This window comes from Grus americana, chromosome 13 (genome assembly GCF_028858705.1).
Source record: "Grus americana isolate bGruAme1 chromosome 13, bGruAme1.mat, whole genome shotgun sequence".
In the NCBI taxonomy this organism is placed as follows: domain Eukaryota; kingdom Metazoa; phylum Chordata; class Aves; order Gruiformes; family Gruidae; genus Grus; species Grus americana.
Window position 1 is genome coordinate 22,547,097 of NC_072864.1, and position 25,709 is coordinate 22,572,805.

The 25,709-nt window shown below is 48.8% G+C and overlaps 3 protein-coding genes and 2 non-coding genes across 10 annotated transcripts in view; 2 read left to right on the forward strand and 3 right to left on the reverse strand.

Moving 5' to 3' along the window:
* The first annotated feature begins 744 nt into the window (after positions 1-744).
* Positions 745-827, forward strand: TRNAL-CAG (transfer RNA leucine (anticodon CAG)). The gene has a single exon. It is a non-coding gene; the product is annotated as a tRNA-Leu (tRNA).
* Positions 828-982: 155 nt separating this feature from the next.
* TRNAL-CAG (transfer RNA leucine (anticodon CAG)) lies at positions 983-1,065 on the reverse strand. Its single transcript has one exon. It is a non-coding gene; the product is annotated as a tRNA-Leu (tRNA).
* A 1,181-nt stretch (positions 1,066-2,246) lies between these two features.
* On the forward strand, positions 2,247-6,674 carry PLLP (plasmolipin). The gene is made up of 4 exons (XM_054840276.1): positions 2,247-2,470; positions 5,235-5,408; positions 5,842-5,961; positions 6,041-6,674. The coding sequence occupies exons 1-4, from the start codon at positions 2,348-2,350 to the stop codon at positions 6,152-6,154; spliced, it is 531 nt and encodes a 176-aa protein (XP_054696251.1). The 5' UTR covers positions 2,247-2,347; the 3' UTR covers positions 6,155-6,674.
* Positions 6,675-7,143: 469 nt separating this feature from the next.
* Positions 7,144-19,104, reverse strand: ARL2BP (ADP ribosylation factor like GTPase 2 binding protein). The gene is made up of 7 exons (XM_054840279.1): positions 19,023-19,104; positions 17,934-18,054; positions 14,798-14,859; positions 13,031-13,137; positions 12,263-12,348; positions 10,932-11,028; positions 7,144-9,755 (listed from the first exon to the last, which is right to left on the reverse strand). The coding sequence occupies exons 2-7, from the start codon at positions 17,972-17,974 to the stop codon at positions 9,675-9,677; spliced, it is 474 nt and encodes a 157-aa protein (XP_054696254.1). The 5' UTR covers positions 17,975-18,054; positions 19,023-19,104; the 3' UTR covers positions 7,144-9,674.
* A 409-nt stretch (positions 19,105-19,513) lies between these two features.
* Positions 19,514-25,709, reverse strand: part of RSPRY1 (ring finger and SPRY domain containing 1) — a 39,875-nt gene continuing 33,679 nt past the window's right edge. For all 6 annotated transcript variants that reach the window (XM_054840251.1, XM_054840253.1, XM_054840252.1 and 3 more), the window contains 3 exons: positions 25,311-25,463; positions 23,145-23,249; positions 19,514-22,225 (listed from right to left, as the gene is read on the reverse strand). In XM_054840251.1, the coding sequence (XP_054696226.1) occupies positions 22,129-22,225; positions 23,145-23,249; positions 25,311-25,463 (355 nt within the window). In that variant the 3' untranslated portion in view covers positions 19,514-22,128. The remainder of the gene's footprint in view (positions 22,226-23,144; positions 23,250-25,310; positions 25,464-25,709) is intronic.

The following is a 25,709-nucleotide window of genomic DNA, read 5'->3' on the forward strand; positions in this document are numbered from 1 at the left end:
TGGTGTTCAGGAGTTTTCTTTTTATTCCCGAATTTCGGTGACACCTTCTGTGATAAATAAACGAGCAGGTGTACGCGGGAAGGGGTCCGGCCTTCCCTTCTCCTCACGCTGCGATGGCGGCCCAGCCTGGGACGCTGCCTCCCGCTTCCCACCACTGTGCCGGCCGGGCCGCGGCCCTCCCCGGTTCCCCCCGAGCCCCGGTTCCCCCCGGGTCCCGGAGCACAGAGGCGCCCGGCGCTGGCCGGGGCTGCGGGCCGTTCCCGGCGGGGCTTCCCCGGGTGTTTCTTCGGGACGCGGGAGCGATGGTGGCGGCTGGTAGGCGGCGGCGCTGCTCCCCGGGGCACGGCCGCGGCGGTTTCTCTCCTGTGTGGGGAGCGGGGGTTGTGAGACTCGGCCCGGGCAGCGACAGCAAGTTTATGTCTTTGGGAAGTTTTTTGCCCGTGGAGAATGTGTCCCAATCGCCCGGGTACGGAGTGAGTTACAAACATCTCCGAGCGGCACCGCTGCGAGCAGGAGGGCCGCCGGCCCCTCACCCCGGCCTGGCAAGGAGGTTGGTGCCGGCCCCCGGCGGCCACGGAACCACCGAGGGGGAGCCTCGGGGAGCCCAACCGGGGGTGCCCGGCACCGCGCCCCTGGCCCGCGGCACCCTCGGGGGCGGCGGCGGCAGCGGGGCAGAGCGGCCCGGGCCGGGGCAGTACCGGCGGCGGGTGCTGTAGCGCGGGGCGGAGAGCGCCGCTCGGCGCTGTCAGGATGGCCGAGCGGTCTAAGGCGCTGCGTTCAGGTCGCAGTCTCCCCTGGAGGCGTGGGTTCGAATCCCACTTCTGACAACTCGCAACTCTTTTTGCGGTACAGTCTCCTTTTACCTTTAATTAAAGTTAATTAGTAGTTAATTGCAGTGGTTGGGGCGGGGCGTTTTGTTTTGTTTCTTTATCGGCTCCCGCCCCCCAGCAAAAAGCAGTCGCCGGGCGGCGCAAAAGATAGCTGTCAGAAGTGGGATTCGAACCCACGCCTCCAGGGGAGACTGCGACCTGAACGCAGCGCCTTAGACCGCTCGGCCATCCTGACCCGCCACAACAGCCGCTGCTCGCCGCCGCCTTCCCCCGGCGCCCGGCCGGTGCCACCGCCAGGTCCTGCGCGATCGTCCCGGAGTGGTCCCGGTGACCCGGGAGAGGTGCCCGAGGGAAAGCGGGTGTCAGTCCTGACTTCCAAAGGGCAGCCGGGGAGCTACGGGCCGGTCAGTCTCGCCGCCACCCCTGGGAAGGCGGGGGAACCCCCGGGAACCATCCCCAGGCAGGTGAAATCATCAGGAGCAGCCAGCACGGCTTCTCCCGGGGAAGGAGACTTGATAAACTTCTATGATGAAATCATCGGCCTGGCAGACGAGGGGAAAGCAGCAGATATTGTCTACCTGGACTTCTGCAGGGCCTTGGACACCATCTCCCATAAATCCTCCTAGACAAGCTGCTGCTCTCCAGGCACGAACTCCAGCTGGAGCCCGGTCCCCTGCAGTGTGCGCCAGGGGTCAGTTCTGGGTCCAGTCCTGTTGCACATCTTCACCAGTGACCGGGATGATGGGGCAGGGCGCACCCTCGGCAGGGTGGCAGATGGCACCGAAGTGGGAGGAGCGGCTGGTACTCCAGAGGGTCGTGCTGCCATCCAGAGGGACCTGGACAGGCTGGAGATACGGACCGGCAGGAACGTCCTGAAGTTGAGGGTGGTGAGACACTGGCGCAGGTGCACGCCCCATCCCTGGAAAAATTCCGGGTCAGGCTGGACGGCGCTCTGAGCGACCTGGTCTAGTTGAAGATGTCCCTGCTCATTGCAGGGGGAGTTGGACTAGATGACCTTGAAAGGTCCCTTCCAACCCAAACCGTTCTATGCTTGTATGATTCAACAAGGAGTCGTGCAAAGTCCTGCCCCCGGGGAGGAACAACCCCAGGCACCGGGACACGCTGGGGACCGCAAGAAGGCCCCGGGGGGGCTGGCGGGCACCGGGCTGAGCGGGAGCGGCACAGACGCCTCGCGGTGTCCGGGCTGCCTCAGGCAGAGCACTGCCGGGGGGCAGGGACGGGGTCCTGCCACCGGTGGGGCCGCCCCTGCAGCACCGGGCTCCGGTGCTGGGCCCCCCGGTACGAGGGAGACGGGGCCGTACTGGGGCGGCGGGCGGTGCAGGAGGGACCGCAGCATCCTTCGGGGGGGGGGGCTGGGGCAGCCGCGGGGGCTCAGCCCGGTGCGTGGGGATGGGCAGGACCCACTCGCGACGGCCGTGGGAGGCGGCGGGGCCGGCGCCGTGCTCCGCCCGGGGAGGGGCGGGAGGCGTCCCGGGGCCGGGGCCGGTGCCCGCGGCATGGCGGGGCTGCCCGGCACCGCACGGACCCGGAGCGGCTCCCCGGGCTCCGCCGCCGCCCTGCCCGCCCTGGACGGCGCCTTCCTCCGCTCGCCGCTCGGGGGGCTGATGGTCGCCCAGTTCGTGAGTACCGGGGAGGGGGGCACCGGGGACGGGGAGGGGGCTCGGCTGCGGGAGCGGCCGTCCGGGCGCATCACCCGCTCTGAACGCTTTTCCTCCTTGCCCTGGCTGGAAACAGGTTTCCCTTCGGCTGCCATCCCTGCCCCATCCTCGCCCTCTAACCCCCGCTAACCTCTAACCCTGAGACACCGCAGCCCCGCGCTCTCCTCCTTCCCTCTCTAAAGCCGGAGGAAAACTTGGCTGCTTGTCCTCACGCCCTTTGCTGGTTGTAACTGGGCTCAACGCCTGGCAGTGCCCAGCGCCGGCCATGGCCCGATCCACACGGGCATCCCCACGGGGCACGAGCCGGTGGGTCCCATCCTGGCACCCACAGCCCCTGGCAGGGTCCAGAGGGGCCGTATGAAGCACAGTGACCCCAAACGAGGTGTGTTGGGGCTGCTCCTGGGGCGCCTGCAGGACTCTCACGTTCCCCGGGCACTTCCAGCCCTCCATGCTGTCCTCCCCGGCAGTCACGCTTTGGCGGCCGCTCTCAGACAAGCCCAAGGGTCTTTGCATTGTCAAAGCCAGCAACAGCATCACCTCTCCATTGCTTCAGCATCGCAGACAATCGCAGAATAAACTGCTGCTGCTGCTCTCTCCGGGGACCTGGGACCTCGAGCGCAATGTGCGCACGTAGAGGTGGGAGTTCGGCTGCGTACGGGGCCATGTGTGACCTGCCCCAGTGTTTGCCCACGGTGCTGCCCCGCTGCTTGTGCCCTCTCCCCAGGGCAGCGCTGGGGGGGTGGCAGCGGGACGTGCCCTGAGCAGCCGTGGTGAAGCAGCTGGGTACACCCGGCTGCTTGCTCCGGACTTTGACCCCTGGTTGTGACAAGGGAACAAATGCCCAGGGAAGGGTGGGGGAAGGATGCTGCCGGGGTGTCTTGCAGGAGCATCAGGAAAGAGAGCTGGAACAGAGATCAGCAGAAGGGATCCTTCAATCCCGCACTTGGTTCCACCTCTCCAGCCTGTTGCTGGGGCCGTCCCCTTAAACGCGCTCACCCAGCTCCCGTCCACCGAGACCCACTGCTCCCCAAAACCTCTCCCACAAGGGCTCCTGCTTTTCTCCCCCCCGCAGCCAGAGCAGGGCAGCTCACACATGCCACCTCCCGCTCCTGGAGCTCACTGAGGGTTTTTTTTTTCCTATACATGTTTCTCCCCAACACATATTTTGTGATCACGAGTGCTAGGAATGGATGTGACAGACAAGGAGGCATTGTCGGGGCAGCCGAGCACCAGGGCGTTGTACTTGGGTAGGACAAAGGCCTTTGTGTTTCTTCTGTGACAATAAGCGACGCAGGCTTATGCAAGGGCAGAGTGGCTTTCCAAAGAGCCCTTCTCCTCCCCACCGGTGGGAGACGACTCTGCGGTTCCCCTGCCAAAGCGGAGGTGAGCGCAGGAGCCGGACGGTGCCGGCAGCTTCACCTGGCTCTGCCCAAAGAGATCCCAACCCCAGCTGGGAACCAGAGTGCATCACGGCTGCAGCTGGGGCACATGTTCTCACCCCCGCCTTGCCACGGGCATCTCCCTGGGACGTTTGGTCATGCTGGGAATGTGGAGGGTGTAGGGCTGGAGCCTCCTTGCTCCCCAGGAAGCAGGTGTGAAGGCTCCCTACATTGCTCTGGTCCAGCTGGGAGGTGATGAAGGACGGTGAAGCAGAGCCCACCAGCACCCCACCGGCTGCCGGAGCCCCGGCGCCGGGCTGTGGTTGAGGCTGCAGAACAAACAGGGCAAATCACAGAAAGCGCCATTTGCTTTGCACCAGCCTTCCCTTTCCAGGCCCCATCGCTATGTGCTGGTGTCTCATCCTCTGTGTGCTCCATCATGGGGTAGGGGCTTTCTAAATAAAAAAATACCCGCAAACTTGCTGCTCCAGGGAGTTCCCCGGGGAGGGGATGGTGGAGAAGGCGGCTGCTCCCTGGATCCATCGCTGGGGGTGAAGCAGGGCAGCATCTCCTCCAGAGTCCAAAGATCAGGGGTGGACACAGCACAGGGAGGGGAAAGAAAAAAAAATAAGAATAAATGAAACAGCACCTGGGCTGGGCTCTTCCATCGCCGCCTGCCAGGGAGCCGAGGGCAGAGACCTGCTCCCTGCCGCTGCCCTGCGGGCTGCCTGGGGCTGCAGGGAGGGGAGAAAACGGCTCTGCCCTGGCGCTGCTTAGTTCTCCTTGAGCAGACCCAGAACAGAGTCACCTACCTGTTGTTTCTGTGGATCACTCCGCAGGCACACGATGCCACAATTACTGCGCAGTTAAACCTGCTTAGTGGTGAAAGGTGAGCCCTGGAAGCTGTATACACAGGAGGTGTAAGCCAGACCAGACCTGACTGGACCTAACCAAACAGTTAGAAGTTTTCTTTTTCTTTTTTTTTTTTTTTTTTAAATGGTGCCGCACCTGGGGGAGACCAAGGCTGAGCTGGGCCCCCAGGAGCCCCCACAGGTCCAGCTCTCATCCAGCCCATGAGAGGTCCTAACACTGAGCCAGCACCGGCACAGACTGGCCCTGGGCATGGGGGCTTCTCGGTTGAGAAGGGACTTTGGTGGCGAGGATGCCCAGGTTTCACCCATCCCACCTGGTGGGACATCCCTGTACCGGCTCTCGCGTGTCCCTGCTTTGCCGGAGCCAGGGTGACCCAAGTGCCATAGGTGCCGGCGAGCCCGGGCTCGTGGGCGATGCTCTGGGTCCCACCTGCAGAACCATCACCTGAACGCCTTCCCCGTTTCACCCCACAGGTGCTCGGCTTACTGGTGTGGGCTCTCATCGCCGACACAACGTACCACCTCCACGCGGCATACGGCTGGGTGATGTTCGTGTCCATCTTCTTCTGGATAGTAACGCTCCTTTTCTTCGTGACTTACCTCCTGCAGCTTCAGCTGAAGTTCTACGTGATCCCATGGCCCCTCGTGGTACGTAGCTGAGAGGGAGCGAGGGGGGGTTCCCAAGTGGGAAACATCCTGGGGAGATGCTCGGAGAGGACCAGGGCTTCGGGCTCTTCTGGGCTGATGGAACAAAGTCCCCTGCGATTGGGACAATGACATTGTTTCATTCTGCCCCTCAATTGCTCAGAACATTTTCAAAACAGGGAAACAGTCCAGAAAGTTACAGCCACCGTGTCACTGCTGCAGTCGTGGTGTCAACCAGAAACCTGTCAGCACAACCTGGGGTGCATTTAATGAGATGTTAACCTGAGGCTTGTTCCCAGCGTGGGGGGGGCAGAGCCTTTTCCTCCGGTTCTCCTGGGGAAGAGGGAGGAACGTGAAACAGCCTCTGGCTCATCCCTCATCCCAGCGTGCATGAGTCTGAGTCCAGACCTCATCACGTCCTCTTTGCCTTCCCCAGCTGATGATCTTCAACGCTGCAGCAACCGTCCTGTACGTCACCGCCTTCGTAACATGTGCGGCTGCTGTCCAGCCTACGTCCTGGCGGCAGTGGGATTACAACCGGAGAGCCGCGGCATCCGTAAGTAGCGTCGGGCAGGCGAGGGCTACGGGGCCGGGGCAGCTGCCATGCTCACACGCAGGGTGTGCTCCTCTTCCAGTTCTTTGCTTGCCTCGCAATGATCGCCTACGGGGCCAGCACCTTCTTCAGCTTCCGCGCCTGGAAAGGGCTCGGCAGCAACGCGGCCACCAGCCAGGTGAGCGACCACATGTAAGGAGCAGAGAGCGAAGCCCAAGCTGTCGGCCGCCCCGGGTCAGCTCACGCCAGGCTCGGTGGCTTGGAGCCTCACGTGCCACCAGGTCTCGTTCATGGCCCAGCCCGCGCTGGCAGCGATGGTCAGCGCCAGGTCGCGTGGACGCTGCTCTGTGGTCTCTGATGATGCTTCCAGCTGATGTACCCACAGCACAAACCCACCGGCGCCGCCACCGACAGCCTCACCGGGAGGACACGGACTCATCCTTGGGGTTCATCCACTGGAGCAGCTCCACTGAGGGGGCTCAGCCAATCCGGCACACTCCAGCACTAAAATTCACTAAACCAAGCCCAGGCTCCTGTCTCTGCTCATTTGTAGCTACAGTGTAAGTAATTGCAATTAATAACGCGATACATAACCAGCGGCATAGCTGGAGGATGTAGGCTAAGCAAAGGAAAAAGTCTAAACTATTCTTGTCTTGATTTCTAAAAATGTGAAGCACAAATTTTATGCTTTAAATAAAAATCTTCCTAAATCCAGCACTGAAGTCTGTCAATAAAACAATGTGTCCTGGGAGGAGGTGTTACATACGGCACAGAGTGGAGCAGAGGTGGTGCTGGCAGAGGGGACTGTCCCTTCCCACCAGGGTTTGTCCATAGGGTTCACCGTGCTTTGCTTTACACAGAGCGCGCATCCAAAACTGCAGGCACGCGAGCGAGGTGCCAAGGCTTTGAGGTGCTCCCTCCTCCGCACACGCCATGGAGTTAACAGGAACACCTATTAACCGGCAAGTCCATTTTGCCCGTTAGTCTTCAAAAGCTACGTCTGCAAACGCTCTGGGAACACACCGAGGGTCAGCGCCTCGGGAGAACACAGCACCACGCTGCAGATGATAAATTCACCTTTTGTTTCTCGGGGACACGGGCTGGCATTTGTCAGAACTAGAATCGAATCCCAGCCGGACGCAGCAGCTTTGCCCTTCGCACCCTCCTCGCACAAGCTAATAAAAATACATGAAACGAGTTCAATTTATTTCCAGATATTTCTACACAGGAGAGCTGGTGCACAGCGAGCTATGCTGGAAAATTTACGGCATGCTCTGCATGGGAAAAGGTTTAGCAGCTTGTCTGCAGAGGCTCAGGGAAGTGAACTGCGATAATGGAAGGTGTGAACTGAAAAGTGGGCAAACACGGTGGGCCCTGGCCGACCTGCCTGCCTTTGGCTTTCGGGGAGCTAAAAGGGCAGGCCACGTTTCCACAACTATCAATATATATATACATATAAATCAGTAAGAAAATTAACCTCTTCATGCATTGTTACGACATGAAGTCAGCCTTGCACACCGATAGTCCATTACACAGAGAAATTTAATCTCTTTAAAAAGCCCCTTTGCCTGACAGAAAATGCATCGAACCAGGGATGAGTTCTGGGAACTGCAGCCCACGGAAAACACAGACGGGAGAGCGGCACAGAGGCAGAAAGGCGTTGCAGGAAACACCGAGATACATTCCCTGTCAAAATAAGAATTCATCCCCAACCGTGCCTTGTAGTGTCTGAAATGACAGGAGACCTTGCTTAAAATACAACAGAATTCTCTTCAGAATATAACCGCCTGCGGTATTCACTTATATGGCCATTACTTTCAGTAATTAATTGAAACAATTGTTAAAGAATGAAACCTTTTTTCAGTAAAAAAAAAAAATGACAGGGATATTTTTAGTTTTAGCTGCAAATAATTATTTTAGCTCAACAATGAAAATACATCAACAGGATTCTTTTAAAATTTGATAAAATCTGTTCCTGACATGAAAAAGTGACCATTATAAAAGAGTTAAGGAGTTAACTGAAGAACTGCAGCCCACACGCTGATGACAGAAACCCAACCAGATTTAAGCCTTGCATTTCTCCGATGTTAACCTCAGGAATCACAGGGCAGGGGAGCTGCATCGAGTCTGTAGTAAAAACACGACCCAATGTTTATTCTGAAGGGGTACATTCGGGTTGTTTTTATTTTAAAGGCTAGCGTGTGTGTATGTATCTGGATGTGAGCACTTACAAAGGAGATTTCAACACACTAGAGTAACTGCAGACAAAAAACTGCAGAGCCACGAGCACGACATACTAGAAACCTAATGTGACCAACTACTGCAGCACTCATAAATTTGGTATACAGAGTGACAATACTAGGACACTATACTTCGCGTTGCTAGCCAGCCTTTAAAAAGCCATTATGGTCTGTGCTGTTTGATTTTCTCATGTTTTGTAGTACAAGTATTGCTTATTTTTGCCTGCACAGCTAGGAGTCTTCACTAGTCTCCAAAAACTATTTCAGCTGAAGAACAAAACCCCAGTACTGTTGAAATCACTGCTAGACATCAATAGGAACAGGATTTAATCTCCTTTGTTCTTGTAAGACATTTGTCCACAAACAAAAATTTGTCCCGGCCTGGCCGTATTTTTGCTTTGTCTGGGGTAGGTTCTCATCAGGTGATGGCCGTCGATCAACACCTTCACTGTTGTGGAAGGGCATCTGCCCTGCTGCAGGACAGAGCCCAGGGTTCTGCTCACCAGCCTGTTTAATTCCAACCGCCAACAGAGATGCACAGCCTTATGGCTACAGTTGCACCACCAAGCCACTCCTCTATTTTTGTCAACGGATGCTGGAAAAATGCATTGCTGCACTCACGTCGCTAACAGTTTAACAGCATGCTGTAAATGACATGGTGGTAAAACACGTCTGTGCCCAACCTACCGTCCAGCTTGTATTCCTAGAACTAACGCAGCCATGCCTCTGTCGAAAAAAAAAGTCAGAAATTGCATTCACAGGACAGATTTCAGTTCATCATGGTTATTTTTCCCAACGTGGAATAGCTGGGGCCTGAACAAAAGTGAATCAGAGAAGTTTGCATGTTAAGGATTACTTATAAAAGCCAGAGAGCAAACAGATTTATACACTAACGTATCAACTGTCAGAGCTGAGGGGCAATCTTATGGTAGAACATCTACATATCAAAGCATATTCTTCTGTTAGAAAGCTGTAGCACTTAAAATCATATGAAAGTATCTAAAAAAAACACAAACCCAAACAACAAAACATTGACGGGGAGGAACTTGGAGGTTATGCATTCACACCCGTCCTTCCAGGAGCTGGAAGGGCATACTCTTTTTACACTGTCATCTTAATTCCAAAAAGTTCTACGTTTTGGGGAGATGGTGAAGACACCAACCCAAACAACCCGCACACAGCCCTATTTACTGTCCTCTTGGTCTGCTGGGCTTCTCAGCCTGCGCAACAGTTAGGCTGGTGTGCAAATACTGTGTAGTTCTTAAAAACAATTACTCCGGTAGAGCTGAAATTGTCATCTTCTGTGGTCACGAATAACAACCAGAATTCACAAACATGTTTCTCAGATCAGGCCTCTGCAGGTGAGTGAGTTTTCATCACATGAAAGCACCTTGATTCTCATGACCTTTAGTGTTTTAATGTCCAAATGGAAGCAGCAGCACTCCTCTGGAGAAGGAAAATAGTGCACAAACTGTTCTAGGAGGAGGATATTGATGATTTGTTTAATGAAGTCACCACTAACCCACTGCTTAAATCCAGACTTCGACCTTCTTTTTCCTAGAAAAATGGAAGACAAAGAAATCCTTGACTCAATGCTGTTTTGGAATAAGTAGTTCAAAAAATGAAACAGATAATTAATATTCTGTTAGTTACATCAAATCAATATAAAACTACATGTTACCTGAACATCGATAATTGCATGCAGCTTGCTGCGAGCCTTGAAAATGCCTAGCAGAGCATTTATTTTCTCCTATTTGTATCTGTAGGTGAACTCAAACTTCAAGAAGAGATTGTGCAGGAAAGGCAGAGTAAGGTTGCTGTCACTCTGCCAGCTGTAGTTGCGGTCAGAGCAGAGCCTTGCTTCCCTCTGGTCAAGAACGGCCAGCAGCAGGCTCACCCAGAACCCAAGGAATGAACAAAAATCTAACTTCTGTGGCTTGCCTCAGGTGAACCCAAGGTGCAAACTCCAACTGAAACTGTTCCTGCCACTCAGACGTGGATTGTCTCTTTCTCTTCAACCTGCCCCTATTTTCATAAAACTTAAAGGGGTGGGAGGAGGTGGCAGAGGACATAAATCTGGCAACAGTTTTGACTCTTTTGCTCCTTTCTAAAATGTGACTGGACAGACACTGGAGAGAGTTTACACGTATTTCATCCAAAAACCTTAATACTTTTGTTTGTTTGTTTCTCCAGCCCAGACAGAGAGGAGGAGAAATACAAATGGAATAAGCTTAAAAAGCTATTTTTGGATTGGCTGCGGAAAAAACCCCAAACAAACAGAGCCGTATCATGGAATGACAGAATGCTCAAGGTGGGAAGGGATCTCTGGTCTGACTCCCTACTGAAGCAGGGCCACTCAGGACCTTGTGAGTATCTCTGAGGATGGAGACTCCACAACCTCTCTGGGCAACCTGTGCCTGGGTTCTGGCACCCACCCAGAGAAAAAGTGTTCCCTTGTGTTCAGGTGGAAACCAACGTTCAAAGATGCAGAAAGCGTGTGTTTCGGAAGAACTGCTCCATATGCCAGCTTCATTTGTGTTTTCTAGAAATTATTAAATATGCATTTTGAGTTTAAATAGCCACTCAGTGAAGCTGTTTTCTTTTCAACCCTGTACAGCCTTTGAATAAATGCTGCTACCTACTGTAGTAACACTGCCTTTGGTACGCTCAGGCAGAGCTACACAAAACCAACAGCCATTATGCCAGTGAAAATAAACAATGTGACATACTTACAGCTCTGTAATCCAAGAACATTTCTTTGAAAGCCAGAAAATCAGTAAATGTGAGAAGCATATCAAATATATCACCTGCCATTTCCTCTTTGTGCTGTCTATAGAGAGAAAAAGTTGGGGAATTAGAAAATTGTGTGGGAAATAAATTCTTTATTTTAAAATAGTATGAGGTCAAAAAGGATACTGGGACAAGTAGAACAATATCAAAATTTAAACACAAATGTCTATCATAAAGCAAAACTTCAGCCAAATACTATCTTGCAGTATTTCTAATCCAAGTACATTAATATATTATATTTATCTAAACCCAAGACCTAAGAGTATCACATCAGTCCTTGAAAACCAGACATAGCAACTGACCTTTAAGTCACAGAAGTAACAGTCAAGTGGCATTTATCTCTATTTATCTTGAGCACTGCAACAGCTAGAGGGTCCCTTGGAAGGTGAGAAAGGTTGAGGAGAGGCACAGAATGTTCGTACACATTCCTCATGAATGAGGGACTGCACTGATGATATTTGGTAGGGGACTTTTGATGAGAACATTTTGGAAGAAAGATTCTGTGCTCCCATATGAGCATATTTCAACAAGATTTTCTTAATCATCAAGGCTTGGTTTTTTGGGGTTTTTTTTAATTATTTAATTCTTATCAAAAGGAGCTTTACCTTAAACAGTCTATTTTCTAAGCGTACAATGTGCATTCATAGTAACGTCCCAATGTCTTATTTAAAAAAAAGTTAAAAATTAAATTGATTCAAATATTTTAAGATATTCAGCTCCCAATTACACTTGATTTTCTTATTCAAGGGGAAAACCAGTGATCTTTCAAAAGTGATCTCTTCATGAAGTTGGTTAAGTTAAAGTGACCAAATGCAAAAGCTTAAGACAAACCAAACTCTTCTCTGAAAGCTTTGTACAAGAATCGCAATAAAGGCATTTTGTCATGCGACTCTTGAACGACTGCCAGGTTACTTAAGTGTCTAACACAGAGCCTGGAAGGGATAAACCAGACCTAAGCTTTTAAGGGTCTGGTTTCAAAGTGACAATGATTATGAAAACCCTCCAGTGTTCTCATTCTGATTTCTCTTCCTACCCCTTAAAACCCAAAATATTTCAGCATGACAGTTCAGAAATTTAGAGTAGCAGGACACGCTGAAGGCAAGAAAAGTGGTCAGTCATTACCTGTGTGAACACTTTTTTTTTTTTTTTAAATAATTAAAGAGGAACCTCTTTCTAAAGAGAGAGCTGTCAAACTTTAGCTTTAATCTAGATAAAAAGAATTAATGGAGAGGCACACAAGCCACCCCCCAAACAAAAGCAAAGCAGAGACTTACTGCAATGACATTGTGAAAGCAGTCATATTAAAACCAGGAATCCGATCAAGCAACTTTTCTTCGATGTATTTCTCTACTAAAGAGATCTGAAACAAACCAAACCAACCACCCCTATAACATCAGGACGAATGTCAGGAGCAAATTTCAAAACAGCGCATCTTCCTTACGGACACTTTGTATTGTCCTACTGGGCAAACAACTGCAGTTTCCTTAGTTCAAGTATTCACATCACCACTGAGGCACAGAGCTGAACGTTTTTGCTGGGATTACTGGTGAGAACAAACACTGACTATTTGTATCTAGTTACAAATTATTTTTAACTCATGTAATGGTATTGTCTAGTAAGCTGGTATAGTTTCATAATTATGCTTCGCATGAAGAACGTAATTGTGTTCAATAAAAGTGTCCAATACACAAAATAATACAACTGGAAAAGAACAGACTTTGATACGCACACATGTTAAACACACTATTTACTACAGCAATACGCTAAATTTCTATTCAAGGGAGTTACACAACTTCCAAAACATCTATAGAAGTTTTCAGGTGAAACAAGGAGAAAGGAACCTAGAGCTCCAGAAAATATCTTTCTTGCTCACAGATGATAACTGTGCTTCAGAAAAAGACAGGAGGCAGTACAGCAGGCTGTATGTTGGGTCTGCTCCATAAACCCAGTATTTTACAAAGGGGGGATTACAGGACCTGCCCCTGGCTTGATTAAAAAAAAAAAGCAGCAATACATATGAAAAATAGGAAAAAGTGTCTTACATATTCATTAAAAATAGAAGTATAGATGAGCTTGTTTTCTTCTGAGTCATCGAACTCCTGGTAGTGCTTCTCCATAAAAGTCCTCTGTATTAACTGGAAATCATCATCTGGGCCGCAACAAAAACACATCATACAGTTAGGAGTTTAGTCATCCTTTTAGTAACACAAACCCCACATTCACTCGCCCTCTGCTCCCCTGCTGTAACCACGGAGTGCTGCACACGTGCAGTCGGCAGCTGCCGCTGGGCCACCACTCCTGACCCATCTGTGAGAAGACAGAGGCTGAGACAGTGCCTCTTCAGTTAAGGGATGTGATGTGATGTGACGTGACGTGATGCCCACATCAGCCTGCGCTCCGACAGCAGCCCCGCAGTCAGAATGGGATGGGATGAATACGTCCACCTAGCAAGGTCTACAATTACTTATTCTAAGTTTCATTTACACTTAGTATTAGCAAAAAAAGTCCACGGGCTTTATGTTTTATTAATAAGGTTATTTATTCTGAACGCCTTTTTGTTCAGGATCTCAAGTCTGCAAAACATCTGTATTTTTTCATAAAGTGAATACCTCTTCCCTACAAGAATTCAAAATATTTTTTCCCCTTGTATTAAAAACTATTAGTGAAATTCCCACATTAAATTGCTGAAGAATTTTTTCCCAGTTGTCGAAGGAAACAAGAATAAAAATGAATGTGGTAGCTCACCAGTGAATTCAACAGACAAGGTATAAAGTTTACTTATACACAGCGTTAAAATACACCACTCTCAGCTTTCTAAACCCTCACACATTCAAAATTAGTTCTGCTGGCATTTCTCCAGATTCAAATACATCACCAGGCAACCGAGGCTGCAGAATCTGCATCTCTCTGGGAAGGATGTGGTCAAAAAGATTAAATGCTGTTCTTATGAAGCAGCCAAGGGCCAATTAGCATGAATTCTGTTTTGGCATCTTGTAAACTAACTCCTTGCACACACTGATTTCTCAGTTAAAATTACGGTCCTGAGAATTTAGCACATTTTACTGCCTAAGCTCACACGATGAGATCGGCGCCATTTGACATTCTTGCTGCCACGTTACAACTGTATGCATGCATACGTACAAGTTACATGCAAAAAAATCACTCAGGATAGTCTCAAAAAGTGAAAAGTGGTGAGATGTGATGACAGCCACCTCCAGTTACACAATGCTGCTGCAGAAACAGAGGAAATAAACTGTTCTCCGTGTTCAGCAGAGGCAGGACAAGGAACAACACGCTTAAACTGCAGCACGGGCACTCTATATTGCAGGTTACAGAGGGTGCCTGCAGTCGCAACAGCTAGGCACTACAGCAAATTGCCTGCACAAAGCATGGCAGCTGCTAAGAAAATGAGAAGCAGGTTAGGAGAAGTTGAGACGGAGCTGGGCAATGGAAGACTCCTCTCACAGTCTCTCGCATCCCCTTTATAAAAGGGTATAAAAATTCCAGAAAGCTTTGATTTGTATGTGAGATTTACAAATGTCTTTAGTGTTTATTTATGAAGGAGTGCATTGCAGTGGTACAGGGAATAATTTTTAAGACTCATAAGCACACTGTTGTGCGAACAGCACACAAAAGACTTTTATGCATAGTTTTACTACGCTACCAGGTTCGGGGTCATGGAACAGAGGAAGGAAAGCTTCCATGAAGCAGGCAGGGGCTGTTTTGGCTCTGTATGTCTGCTAACAGAAGAGCAGTTTGCAATATGTGTAGCACCCATCTTGCTGTCTCTAACTGCTTGCAGAGCTTACCCATTATAATATCCTCCAGATACCCAACAACTGCATCAAACTCTGCATCAGAAGGGGAGGAGCTGAAAGGAAAGACGGTACCGCATAAATATACATTTCAACCACAGCAGAAATAAAAGTTAAAATTAAAGTGTTAACAAAAGCCTAAGCACAAATAAGCCCAGTAATTACAAGATAAGTGGATAATTTCCTAGTTTCAACCTACAAACTAATCCAGGACACTGATGGTAATACTGCTTCATGGGGATTCTCATCAGGCCTCTACTGTATTTCCCCCCCCAGTAAGGTGCCTAACTGAAAAAAAATAAATGTTGTTTTACTGGCAAGGTAATTCCAGTCCTGGTGCAGAAGGATGTAAAGAGTGTAATTAGAACAGCAAATTAAGCATTTTCCAACCCACAAATCCCAGCTGCTGCCACAAGCTTTTCTTCTGCTCTCTGCCCTGCGGAACTCTACATGGTGATCACAGAACTCTTGCCACTCTGGAGAATATTTTGAAATACTCGCTCTTGTGGAACCACTTAAACTCAATGTATACACAAGTATTATGTAACTGAAGAAATGTCAGTATTTTTCTCATGCAAGAAACATCCCTGCATGCTACAAATAAATGGCATCATCTCCTAAAGCCATTCTATCATGAGCAAATATCAAACACCATTGTGGATCTGAAGTCATCCAGTGAGGAAACCTTTGGTACCAGCATTTCAGGACGCTGGATCCCTCTCCGAAATTTATTATTGTGCAGCCTGTTCACACACAATAAATAAACCACAGGATCTCCTTGGCCTTGGCATTCAGAGCTCATCTTTAGTGGGGGATGAGCTCTTCCTATATTCTCCAGCAGATGGAAGACAGGCTTTTCTCACACATGAGGGAAACAAGCCTCATAGGACATTTGTCTTTAAGAAAAAAAATCAGCTTTGATGAGCAAAAGCACCATTTAAATTGAAATAAAATTAAATGTCTATTCCTCTTTCAAACTTCTCTTTAGTAACCAGAGCAGAACACTTTCACAGACTAAATTTTAAAAAACTCATTAAAGTTACTTTGCTACTGAATAACAGTCCAGTGAAAGTAATCCAACAACAGTTTAACTGACAGTTTAATTATAATGAGACATAGGGCTCATTCTGACCAGGAAAAATGAAAAGATACTTGTTTTAAAAAGGCGTCTGATCACCAAGTGATGTTCTAGCAACATTTCTGATCTGTTAAGCCTTGGGAAGGGGCAAAGCCGAGCTGAGGGACTGGAAAAGCATGCTCTTCCACAGAGGGCAGGACACTGCCAGGAGAGGAGCTGGCACCGCACAGTGGAAGCATTACAAACCCCAAGCATCACACTTAACCACTTCAGCAACAGGGCTCATCGCTTTCCGTTCACATGCAAGGGCAGGAGACTTTGCTATGGATAATTGCCACTCTTTCTTTCCCTCCAAATAAGCGCCACTACTAGTTTTATAGCTTATTCTAACAGCAACAGAAAAATTAAAGTATTAATTTACACCCTGTTTTAAGCCTGTAAGGCAAATAGTGGAATTTTAACCATTTCAAAATAGCAGCAATTCCATCTCTCTATACACATCTGAATCCACACACACGCGAAGCAGCACACGCTCACCCATCTGGCGGTTTAAGCCTCTGTTGCCTCGTCATGCCTAGCCTAGGCCAGCACTACCCGTGCTGCTGAAGCCCAGGGAGCCCATGGCCCTTCAGTCCGCAGAGTATCACAAACAAACCAAATCTACGAACTAGAGCAACAGAGGCACCGGCACACAAGCTTTAGGAGAAGAGTATGCCAGACAAACATGGGGTGAAGCAGCATCCTAGCATCTACCTGTGTACAATTTGGTTGAAGGCACCTGTAAAAAGTCTCACACGTCTAGAAGGAGCGTATTCAAACACAGAGAGATAATCTCCTCTTACAATCCATGACAACATATGGTCTTGAAAAGGAAAGAGAAATTTTGAATTTAAAATTAACACAACCCCCCCAGTTTTTATTACATAGGTAATGTTTATTTTGATTACTCAGCAAGAGGTATCTGGTGCTACGCTCATCGCAGTTATAGAATCATAGAATCGTTTTGGTTGGAAAAGACCCTTCAGATCATCGTGCAGAACTGTAACCCTGGCACTGCCCAGCCCACCACTAACCCATGTCCCCAAGCACCACATCTACACGTCTTTGAAATCCCTCCAGGGACAGGGACTCCCACCACTTCCCTGGGCAGCCTGTCCCAGGGCTTGACAACCCTTTGGGTGGAGACATTTTTCCTAATCTCCAATCTAAACCTCCCCCGGCACAACTTGAGGCCGTTTCCTCTTGTCCTGTTGCTTGTTACTTGGGAGAAGAGACCGACCCCCACCTGGCTACACCCTCCTTTCAGGGAGCTGCAGAGAACTATCAGGTCTCCCCTCAGCCTCCTGTTCTCCAGGCTAAACAACCCCAGTTCCCTCAGCTGCTCCCATCAGACCTCAGCTGCTCCCATCAGACCTCAGCTGCTCCAGACCCTTCACCACTTCGTTGCCCTTCTCTGGACACGCTCCAGCACCTCAATGTCCTTCTGGTAGTGACGGGCCCAAAGCTGAACCCAGCACTTGAGGTGCGGCCTCACCAGTGCTGAGTACAGGGGGACGGTCACTGCCCTGGTCCTGCTGGCCACACTATTCCTGATACAAGCCAGGGTGCTGTTGGCCTTCTTGGCCACCTGGGCACACTGCTGGCTCGTATTCAGCCAGCTGTCGGCCAACACCCCCAGCTCCTTTCCAGCCACTCTTCCCCAAGCCTGTCGCGTTGCCTGGGGTTGCTGTCACCCAAGTGTAGGACCTGGCGCTGAGCCTTGTTGAACCTCATACAGTTGGCCTTGGCCCATCAATCCAGGCTGTCCAGATCCCTCTGCAGAGCCGTCCTACCCTCCAGCAGATCAACACTCCCGTTCATATTTAGTTTGACTTCATCTAAACTCTGAAATGATATTTCCTCCTGGAGCTTTGCGTTCTGCACCCTTGTTCTCCTAAGAGGCAGAATCTGCTAATCAGTGGTGTAAATTCATTCTTGTAATTATATTCCTGTTAAAATATTTTAACTAGGAAATAGTTTATCAAAAGTATGACTAGAATGTAGTGTACTTACACCGCTACACCAAAGTTTTCTTCGTCAGAAGTCTCCATCATTACGGCATAACCAGACCGGAGGAGAGGCAATCTGCTATACTGCTGCTGATAGTGGTTATTTCTTCTTTTTGGACAAAACGCTAAGGAATAACGTGCGACTTGGCATTAATACAAATTCAATTGTTTTACCATACGCTTCTCAAACAGCAAATCAGGAGAGAACCTTTTAATTTCTAAATGTAGGAATTTCACAATCACATTCTTCCAAAGTTACTGCTACTTCTTTTCTGTAATAACCCAAACCCTCAGGGAACTTTCTCTGTAGACTCAGACAACAAGCTCAAAGCTGCGCACACCTGCAGCGATTCAACAGCGGAGGCTGCTGCAGTGAGTTCTCATGCTGCAATGTAGATTATTTTAAAAATCGTTTACTATCTTTATTTGCAGGCTCAAAACTACACACATCTGCAAAACCCTGCAAAGGGGTCTTAGGTGACCTTTACGTCCTTTCTCCTGAAGCATCTATGACTGACTATTATAAAGACACAAGAAAACAAAGCCAGGTAAGATGAAGATGTCACCCTGGTCCAGTGTGTCCCGGAGAGCTCACGGGCCAGACTTAGGACAGCCACCCCATGGGCCAGGCCCCCGGCCCGCGGCTGTGAGCAGCTGCTGACCCACGCACGGGACCTGTGCCCTGCTGACCCATCACACAGCACCCACGGCCACTGCAGACGGGCCGGCGGCCCCCTGGGTGCGTGCTGGGGACACCCTGCCCCGCCACCCGTCCTGGGTGACACCCAAGGCCGGCCCTCAGGGCAGCCCGCCAGGGTGGGAGCCAGCTCTGTAGTACAGGAAGGGGGATGAGCGTGACCCCCGCCTCCCCCTTCTCAGTCCCGGCCCCTGAGGAGGGCGAAGGCCCCAGCCCCGTCCCTCCCCACCTCCCCCTCCTCAGAGAGACCCAGACGACCGAGCCGTCATCTTCCCTCCCCGAATGGAACCCAGGAGACCGGCCCTCGTCAATCCCCCCTTCCCGAGGAAGGCGGGAGTCGGGCCCGTGTCACCGGCCCCGGAGAGGGGCGCAGGGTCCGGGCTGCCCCGCACCTACCGAGCCCGGCAGCCAGCGGCGCCTCCCCGACGCGCGCGCCTTCCCCTCCAGCCCGGCCGTCTCCTGGGAAACGCTCCCTTCCTTCCGCCCCGCCCGCAGCCAATCGGAGAGCGGGGACGGCCGTGGAGGGCCCGCCCACAGCCCGAAGGCCCAATGAGAACGCGCCGGGAAGGCGGTGCCCGCCGCCATGGTGGGCCGTCGGGCCTGGCGGAGGGCTGGCACCGGCGGCCTGGGCAGAGCTTGGCGTCCGGGCAGCAGGAGGCTGTCCTCGGGAGGAAAGAAAAACAAAACATAGATCATGCGCCTCGTTAGGAGCCACGCAGCAACCCCCCGCCGTTATTAGAGCAGGCTTTCCCCTCACAGAGGACAGGGAACCCAGGCACACCTCAGAGCTGTTCTTCGTGTTCTTGTGCCGCCTGCCTCACCCTCCGGCACCGAAACGGTTGGAACCCCGGCTCCCAGCAGAAGCGAAAGAATTAAAGAACAACAAATAGCCTTCAAGAGGTTTTTATTGTTGAACGGACAACTTTGCTACAACTCGCTTCCCCACCTGAGGGCCTGCAGAGCCGCTGCCTCCCCTCCGCCACCCCGGAGGCTTCGGGGCGTGCAGGGACAGAGGCGGGCGCTGCACCGGTCACGGAGGATCGAGCTTTACAAAGACACCCCCATCGTCGTGGATTTCAGCAGGAAGCCAGTCGAATTGTACAGTCTTTCCCTTTGTGAAATGAACAGGACAGTTCTCTGCAACACAGCTCCCTCCGCCGGTGCCATCGGCTTCCTCTGCCCAGCACCAGCTGCATGGAAGACGGTCTGGGGCAAAATTTTCCAAAGCATTCACGTCTTTTCAACAAAGAACACAGGCACTTAGTCCCGTGTCCACAAAGGCTCTTCGGTCACCTCCGTTTCAGTGGGACACCAGACACCTAGAAGCCTTTGTGGACCCGGGTCTTAAGAGCTTAATCTCATAACAGCATACAAATCAGGAGTCCTAGGCACTTCTGAAAATTTTACCTCAGTTAATCCTGGCCAGGGAAACCAAAGCCCTGAAGTTACTAGAATCTATTAAGGCAGAGTTCAAAATGGTTCTGTCCCACCTCTTTCCTAAGTATGGTTTGTATCTTTGCATCATTGCATTTGGAAGCATTTAAAACTTCAAGTGATTCTGAGAGTCTAAGATCCTTGTGGCAGTGATGGTGTTCACGTTCGCTCATTCAGCACCGAGCAGGGAGGGACTCGGCCCTGACTGGCAACGTGGAGTACAGCAAAACATGGTAGCGTATAGTCAGCAAGGGAGTGAGGTCCCCCCAGCACAGATTTGCCAGTCTGATTTTAATCAAAACAGGCATCCAAGGTGGAAGAGCATTCAAATTTTAGCAAAAAGACTAACCAGCACTCCATTTTTGGATTCAGTCTGTATTTGGGAAAAAGTCAACAAGAAAACGATGGACAGAACTTCCCTAATTCACACACTGTACTCCAGAGGTTCAATGGAGACACTTCCCCCCCCCCAAATCTCTGGATGAAATTCAGCACCCTCGAGTTAGCAAAGGCAGAAGGTGAAAGGAGCTGCTAGAGAGCTTGACGCTGGGACCTGTGTGCAGAGCTCTCGGCTCCTCATTAGGTCAGCAGGAAGCAGGAGTGCTCAGTAGGAAGAAGCAGCTTCAGCTCTGCTTTGTTAATACTTGATAGTACAATAAAGATAATGAAAGATTTTAAAAATGAGATACATTGCAGCATGAGAATTCACTACAGCAGCCTCTGCTGTTGAATTGCTGCCAAGAAGTAGGATGTTTTTGGTGTAAGTTGTGTGTGAATTAGTAAAGTTCTACTATAGAGGCAGATAATTTAAAAAAGCAACCTGTACAAGTCTTGGAAGAGACTGAGTCATATCCTCAGTTGGTGCAAAATAAGCATAACTCCACTGATTTTTGTGCTACTCCAACACCAGCTGTGAACCCTGATTCCTTGTAGAAACCTAGTAAAACAGTCAAAAGCTGCCTGCTGAAATGCATCCCTAACACACAAACGTCACAAACATGTAATTAAACTGGAACAGAGATTCCCACTGTATGATTCCTACCACAAATATGAAGTGTGACCCCAAACCTGCTCAGAGCAGGACCGACACGTGGCAAGCAAGGTGCATTTTTCAAGAGTTAGAGTAAGACTGAACTTGCTATCCGAATAACATTTCTTTTTTTTAAATAAACTGGCCCAAAGTTCTCCTCCAATCTTTTCAGATAGCTCAATATTTCCAAAGTGAACATAACTTTCAAAAACAACACTGATTAAAAAAGATGCTTGATGATACCTTAAAAAATACCCAGAATATCAAATTAATTCCAGTCCAGCGTAATAATTAGTTAAGAATACCTCCTGAAAATTATATCCTCACAAAAAAAATGTGGGTACTGAAGTTAAAAGCATCAGAAACATTATGTACTTGAAAATACCACCGATCTTTTAACGGTTAAAAACAAATCAGAACATTCTTTGGAATCACCAAGTTATTAAAACATGTGAGTTTCTCTACGGTCTCCACACTGTCTTTTCAAATCAGTCCGTGTACAGATTAAGTCTTTGAGCAGTTTAATATCCACTGTCGGAAGATACAGAGTCTCTGACCAGCAGGAGGCTACATCAAACAGGAAAAATTGGCATTCTCTTTTTAGTACTGACTTCTGCCAAAAATCGAGACTTTTGAGCACAAGACAGAACAGCCCTGTTTTAGGAGATATTTCTTTTCTCTTCTTTTCTAAAATGCATTGTACGCATACTTCCAGTGCAAACTTTTTCAGCACTTGCGACAGGCGAGAAGGAAAGGGGGAAGAAGAGAGACACTCTCCTATGGTCTTGCTTGGAGGAACCAATAGCCATAGCACGCTGACCTACCAGCTCTCCTTACTGTTGAAACTGGTTCTCATCGCTGGCAACTCGAAATAGCTTATTAAAGATTTCATTTTTTAAGATAAACAGATTACAGTTTAGCATGAAATCTGGCCGTGGCTATGGTTCTATGTGCGTAAAGATTTGTTAGAGATGCTTTCCCCTTTCGGCATTGGTTGGAGTTTGTTAAAAACAAGTCTGTGGTATTTCTCCACCTGTGTCATGAAATGTGAGAGATCTGTCTGACTCGGGTTTGGATTTCCTGTCGACACAAAGGGCAGGTCTCCAGTTGCAAGGCACACTCCATGCACAGGTCACTGAAGGAGAAGAGAAATCCGTTAAAGCCTGCATGTACAGCATGAAAAACTAAATGGAAAAAATCCCAGCACTAAGCAGTTTAGTTATCTTGACTGTGTTTCTAGCAGGCTAAGTCTTTCAGCATGGAGATTAGGAATTGCAGGTCAGGTGTCGCAGATCCACAGGCTTTGAGAGGAGCTCAGCATCTCACAGACCTGAAACTGCTAGTGCAGTTGGTCAGGATTACACTTGCACGCTTTCCTTAATCTTGACACTTCTCCGATCTGGAGAACAGTAGCGCCCAGCGTGAAGCCGTTTCTGTTTCTTGTCAGGGCACACTGGGTACGTCTCTTGCCTTTCTATCTTTGCAGCATCCAGACCCATGGCAAGACTGCTTCCACGAGTGCTTGAAACACTAAGGAACCAGACTTGACTGGATTAAATTCCTAGTAGGCTGCTTAAATGCAGGGAAGTGCTATTATGGTATTACTCCGACTGCTGACCCAATTTTAGCTTTTAGATGAATTTGTGACTTGAGACAATCCATTTGTTGAACATTTAATGAGTATTTGAGTCTATAATGAATTTTCTGCCCTCCTCATGCGATCTGGATTTCAGAGCACCAGTACTAAACAAGTACTCATCAGTAAAACCTTTGATATCAGGGAATTAAGACTTGGTAGCACAGTACTTCCCCGACCCCACACACACACACACATCACTAGGGATTAAATCTGCTCAGGTCTAGGCTGAGGGGAATGGTGGGGATACTGTGCTTAACCTCTGCCACATCCTTACAAGGAAGGGTTATTTCTGTTATGCTGTGGAGTCAATTAAGATATGCAGGGACTGCATCTGGTCTCACCTAAGCTGAGTGTCAAACACATTTTCCTGTTTCTTTTAGTTTGGATTTGTTCTGGGGTGGTTTTAAGGTTTTACCTGTGTCCGCACGGCCTGAGTTCTGTGTCTGCTACCTCATCACAGCAAAGCGTGCAGCAGTTCTCTCGGATACTCACTTGCTTCAACAAAGCCAGGCGTCTGTGTCTGAAGAAAGAGAGATCCCCCACACACATTAGTTTGACTCAAAAATGATAGACTCATAACTATTCTGAGTATTGCATCAAGTCCAATGCAACACTTGCCTATGCTACTCAATACTACTGCTGAAAAACATCGGTTGTAGCTTCCCACAAAAAAGGCTTAACACATCCAGAGATGTTCAAAACAGCCTTCAACTCCCTATTCTAGTCTGACAGAAGGGGACAAAGAGGCTGTTAGATTACAATTCTTCTAGCTCCCACAGCTGAACGCTTAAAAAAATTGCTCTTTAGCATCTGTGTACTTTTAAGAGTTAAGGGAAAAACCAAATAAACCACAGAAACCTACGTATCAACAAAATTCAGAAACCCTATAATGCTGTAACTGAGTGTAAAGGAATTGAAAGTAAAATTGACAGCCTGGTATGGCAACTGCTACAAGGGAGAGTAAATGGATAAAAATCCCCCATTTGATGAAATAAGACATTTCAAATTTGGAACACATGCACTACACGACAAAACTGTTCAATGGCAGGGTGACGTGGCTACCCGAGACTATGCCCCAACACCTGGTAACTGCTATAATGGATAATTAGGTTCCACTCAGGCCCTTTTTCCTATCACTTTTCAGATTAAAGCTATCTTTTAATTTAGGATTGGCTTATTGTTTCTGAACAGCTCAGACTGCAGCAGCACCCACGACTGAACAGAGCCTTTCAGTGCCATCACATGTTAAACAGGCTGTAACGCAGGAGGCCAAGTTTCTCCAGTCAGACATCAACAGGAAACCAGTTCCCCCCAGTTTCCCCCTACACCTTTTGGCACAAGCAAACAACAGCTCCTGCTTAAACATTGTAAGAGTAGTGCCAGAGTGACATCAGTAACAGTCACATCTGATCATCAGCAAAAGACGGCAAAAGCCCTCAAGTGCACGACATTTATTAATAAGACAGGAGAAGACTTGATTTGAAAAGGGGGCTGACCAATGATAACTAACCCGTCATCTGAAGGGGGTAGATCAGACACTCACTTAAAGCACCTGCAGTCACAAGCAGGTGTAAATTACTCTGGCAATATATAAATACAAAAGGGTCTTGCAAGTTGCATTTGATTTTCTCTGCATAAATACAATATCACAAGCCTCAAACTTTGCCAATGTGTGACACTGATCCAGGAGTAAGGTATTTTTTTTGTTTGTTTTTTAAACACCAGATACTTAAGTACCTAATTCACTTGATCGAACAGCAAGATAATTCAAAACCCATCTCTCAATTTTATTATAGCCAGGGGCACCCACCTCCAGCAACACCCCCGGAAGAGGTTATTCCGGTCACATCCATCAGCACGACTCAAGGGACATCTTTAGACAAAGCTGCGAATCTGGGGTAGGCTATATCCCCAGATTACACTGCATACTGTTACTATTCACGTTCCAGTAAATTATTTTATTACTAATGACCTAAAGCAGAAAAGCTATTAGTTTTCATTCCTGCTAGAAGTTTGGTAAGTTAAGGAAAAATGTATCCAAACCTGTTTCTATCTGGCTTGATTTATATTTAGGTGGGAAAGCACTTCTAAAGTGTGAATAACCTTTGTTGGTACTGTCATTCACAAATGGGGAAATTTTCTTCTGGATCAGAAAAGAAGGACAGCTTCAAGTCTTACAATCATTCAGTACCTCCATGCGGCCAATATCACAAATTAGGTCAATTTTAAATAAGATATCTTTTTTTAATTAAGACTATGCCTCCCTCAACCAAAACCTAATCATTAGGTGGCAGGAGGCACTTATACTAAAAACAGTTCACTGTGCAGTACTAGTTAATTTTAATTTAGCTTAATATTGCAAAAATATTTTAATTTAATGGATTTTGGTTGTACATCACTTAATGTACATGCACGAAGTTGCGCCGGAGCCTGTGGTCTAACCCTTTTCTGAAAGGAACCTATGGATGTGTGACCCCATAAAATATTACTTTGCCCAGTACAACATAAGACTATGCAACTCAGAAGTGAAGCGTTTTATTTCTTCATATGCAAACACACTCAAACTAGACAGGAGGATTACCTGGGCAAAATGATTTTCTCTTCTGCTGTCAGAAAGGCATAATCATTAAAGGTACTAAACTTCATTGACGGTGGGTACTTGAAAGGTTTTGCCCCGAAGTTGAACTCACATTGTTGATAGGACATGAAACTAGCTGCAGCAAAAAAGCCAGATCTGCAATATGATGGACAACAGACATTTTAGAATGGTTTAAACAACAAACAGAGCTTTCCAGAAGTGTTACACCATTACCAAACAGAAATATACCCTGAAACAGAGGCAAGTTCCTTCAATAGGAGTGTTCTACAGCCAGTTGGGAGAAAAACCTCCAACACATCCAGTTTCAGCTGCACATACGTTCCTTGTTTAGTTCTCAACTTCTGCATTTACTATCAGGGCTTATCTGAATTTACTACTGAG

Excerpts from the sequence above, each read along its gene's own strand:
- PLLP (XM_054840276.1), top strand. The coding sequence starts at position 2,348 with ATGGCGGGGCTGCCCGGCACCGCACGGACCCGGAGCGGCTCCCCGGGC. Across the intron at positions 2,471-5,234 it reads GGCTGATGGTCGCCCAGTTC|GTGCTCGGCTTACTGGTGTG; the intron begins GTGAGTACCGGG and ends TTCACCCCACAG. Across the intron at positions 5,409-5,841 it reads TGATCCCATGGCCCCTCGTG|CTGATGATCTTCAACGCTGC; the intron begins GTACGTAGCTGA and ends TGCCTTCCCCAG.
- ARL2BP (XM_054840279.1), bottom strand. The coding sequence starts at position 17,974 with ATGATGGAGACTTCTGACGAAGAAAACTTTGGTGTAGCGGT. Across the intron at positions 14,860-17,933 it reads GAAAACTTTGGTGTAGCGGT|CTCCTCCCCTTCTGATGCAG; the intron begins GTAAGTACACTA and ends CTTTCCTTTCAG. Across the intron at positions 12,349-13,030 it reads CTTCTATTTTTAATGAATAT|ATCTCTTTAGTAGAGAAATA; the intron begins GTAAGACACTTT and ends GGTTTGTTTCAG.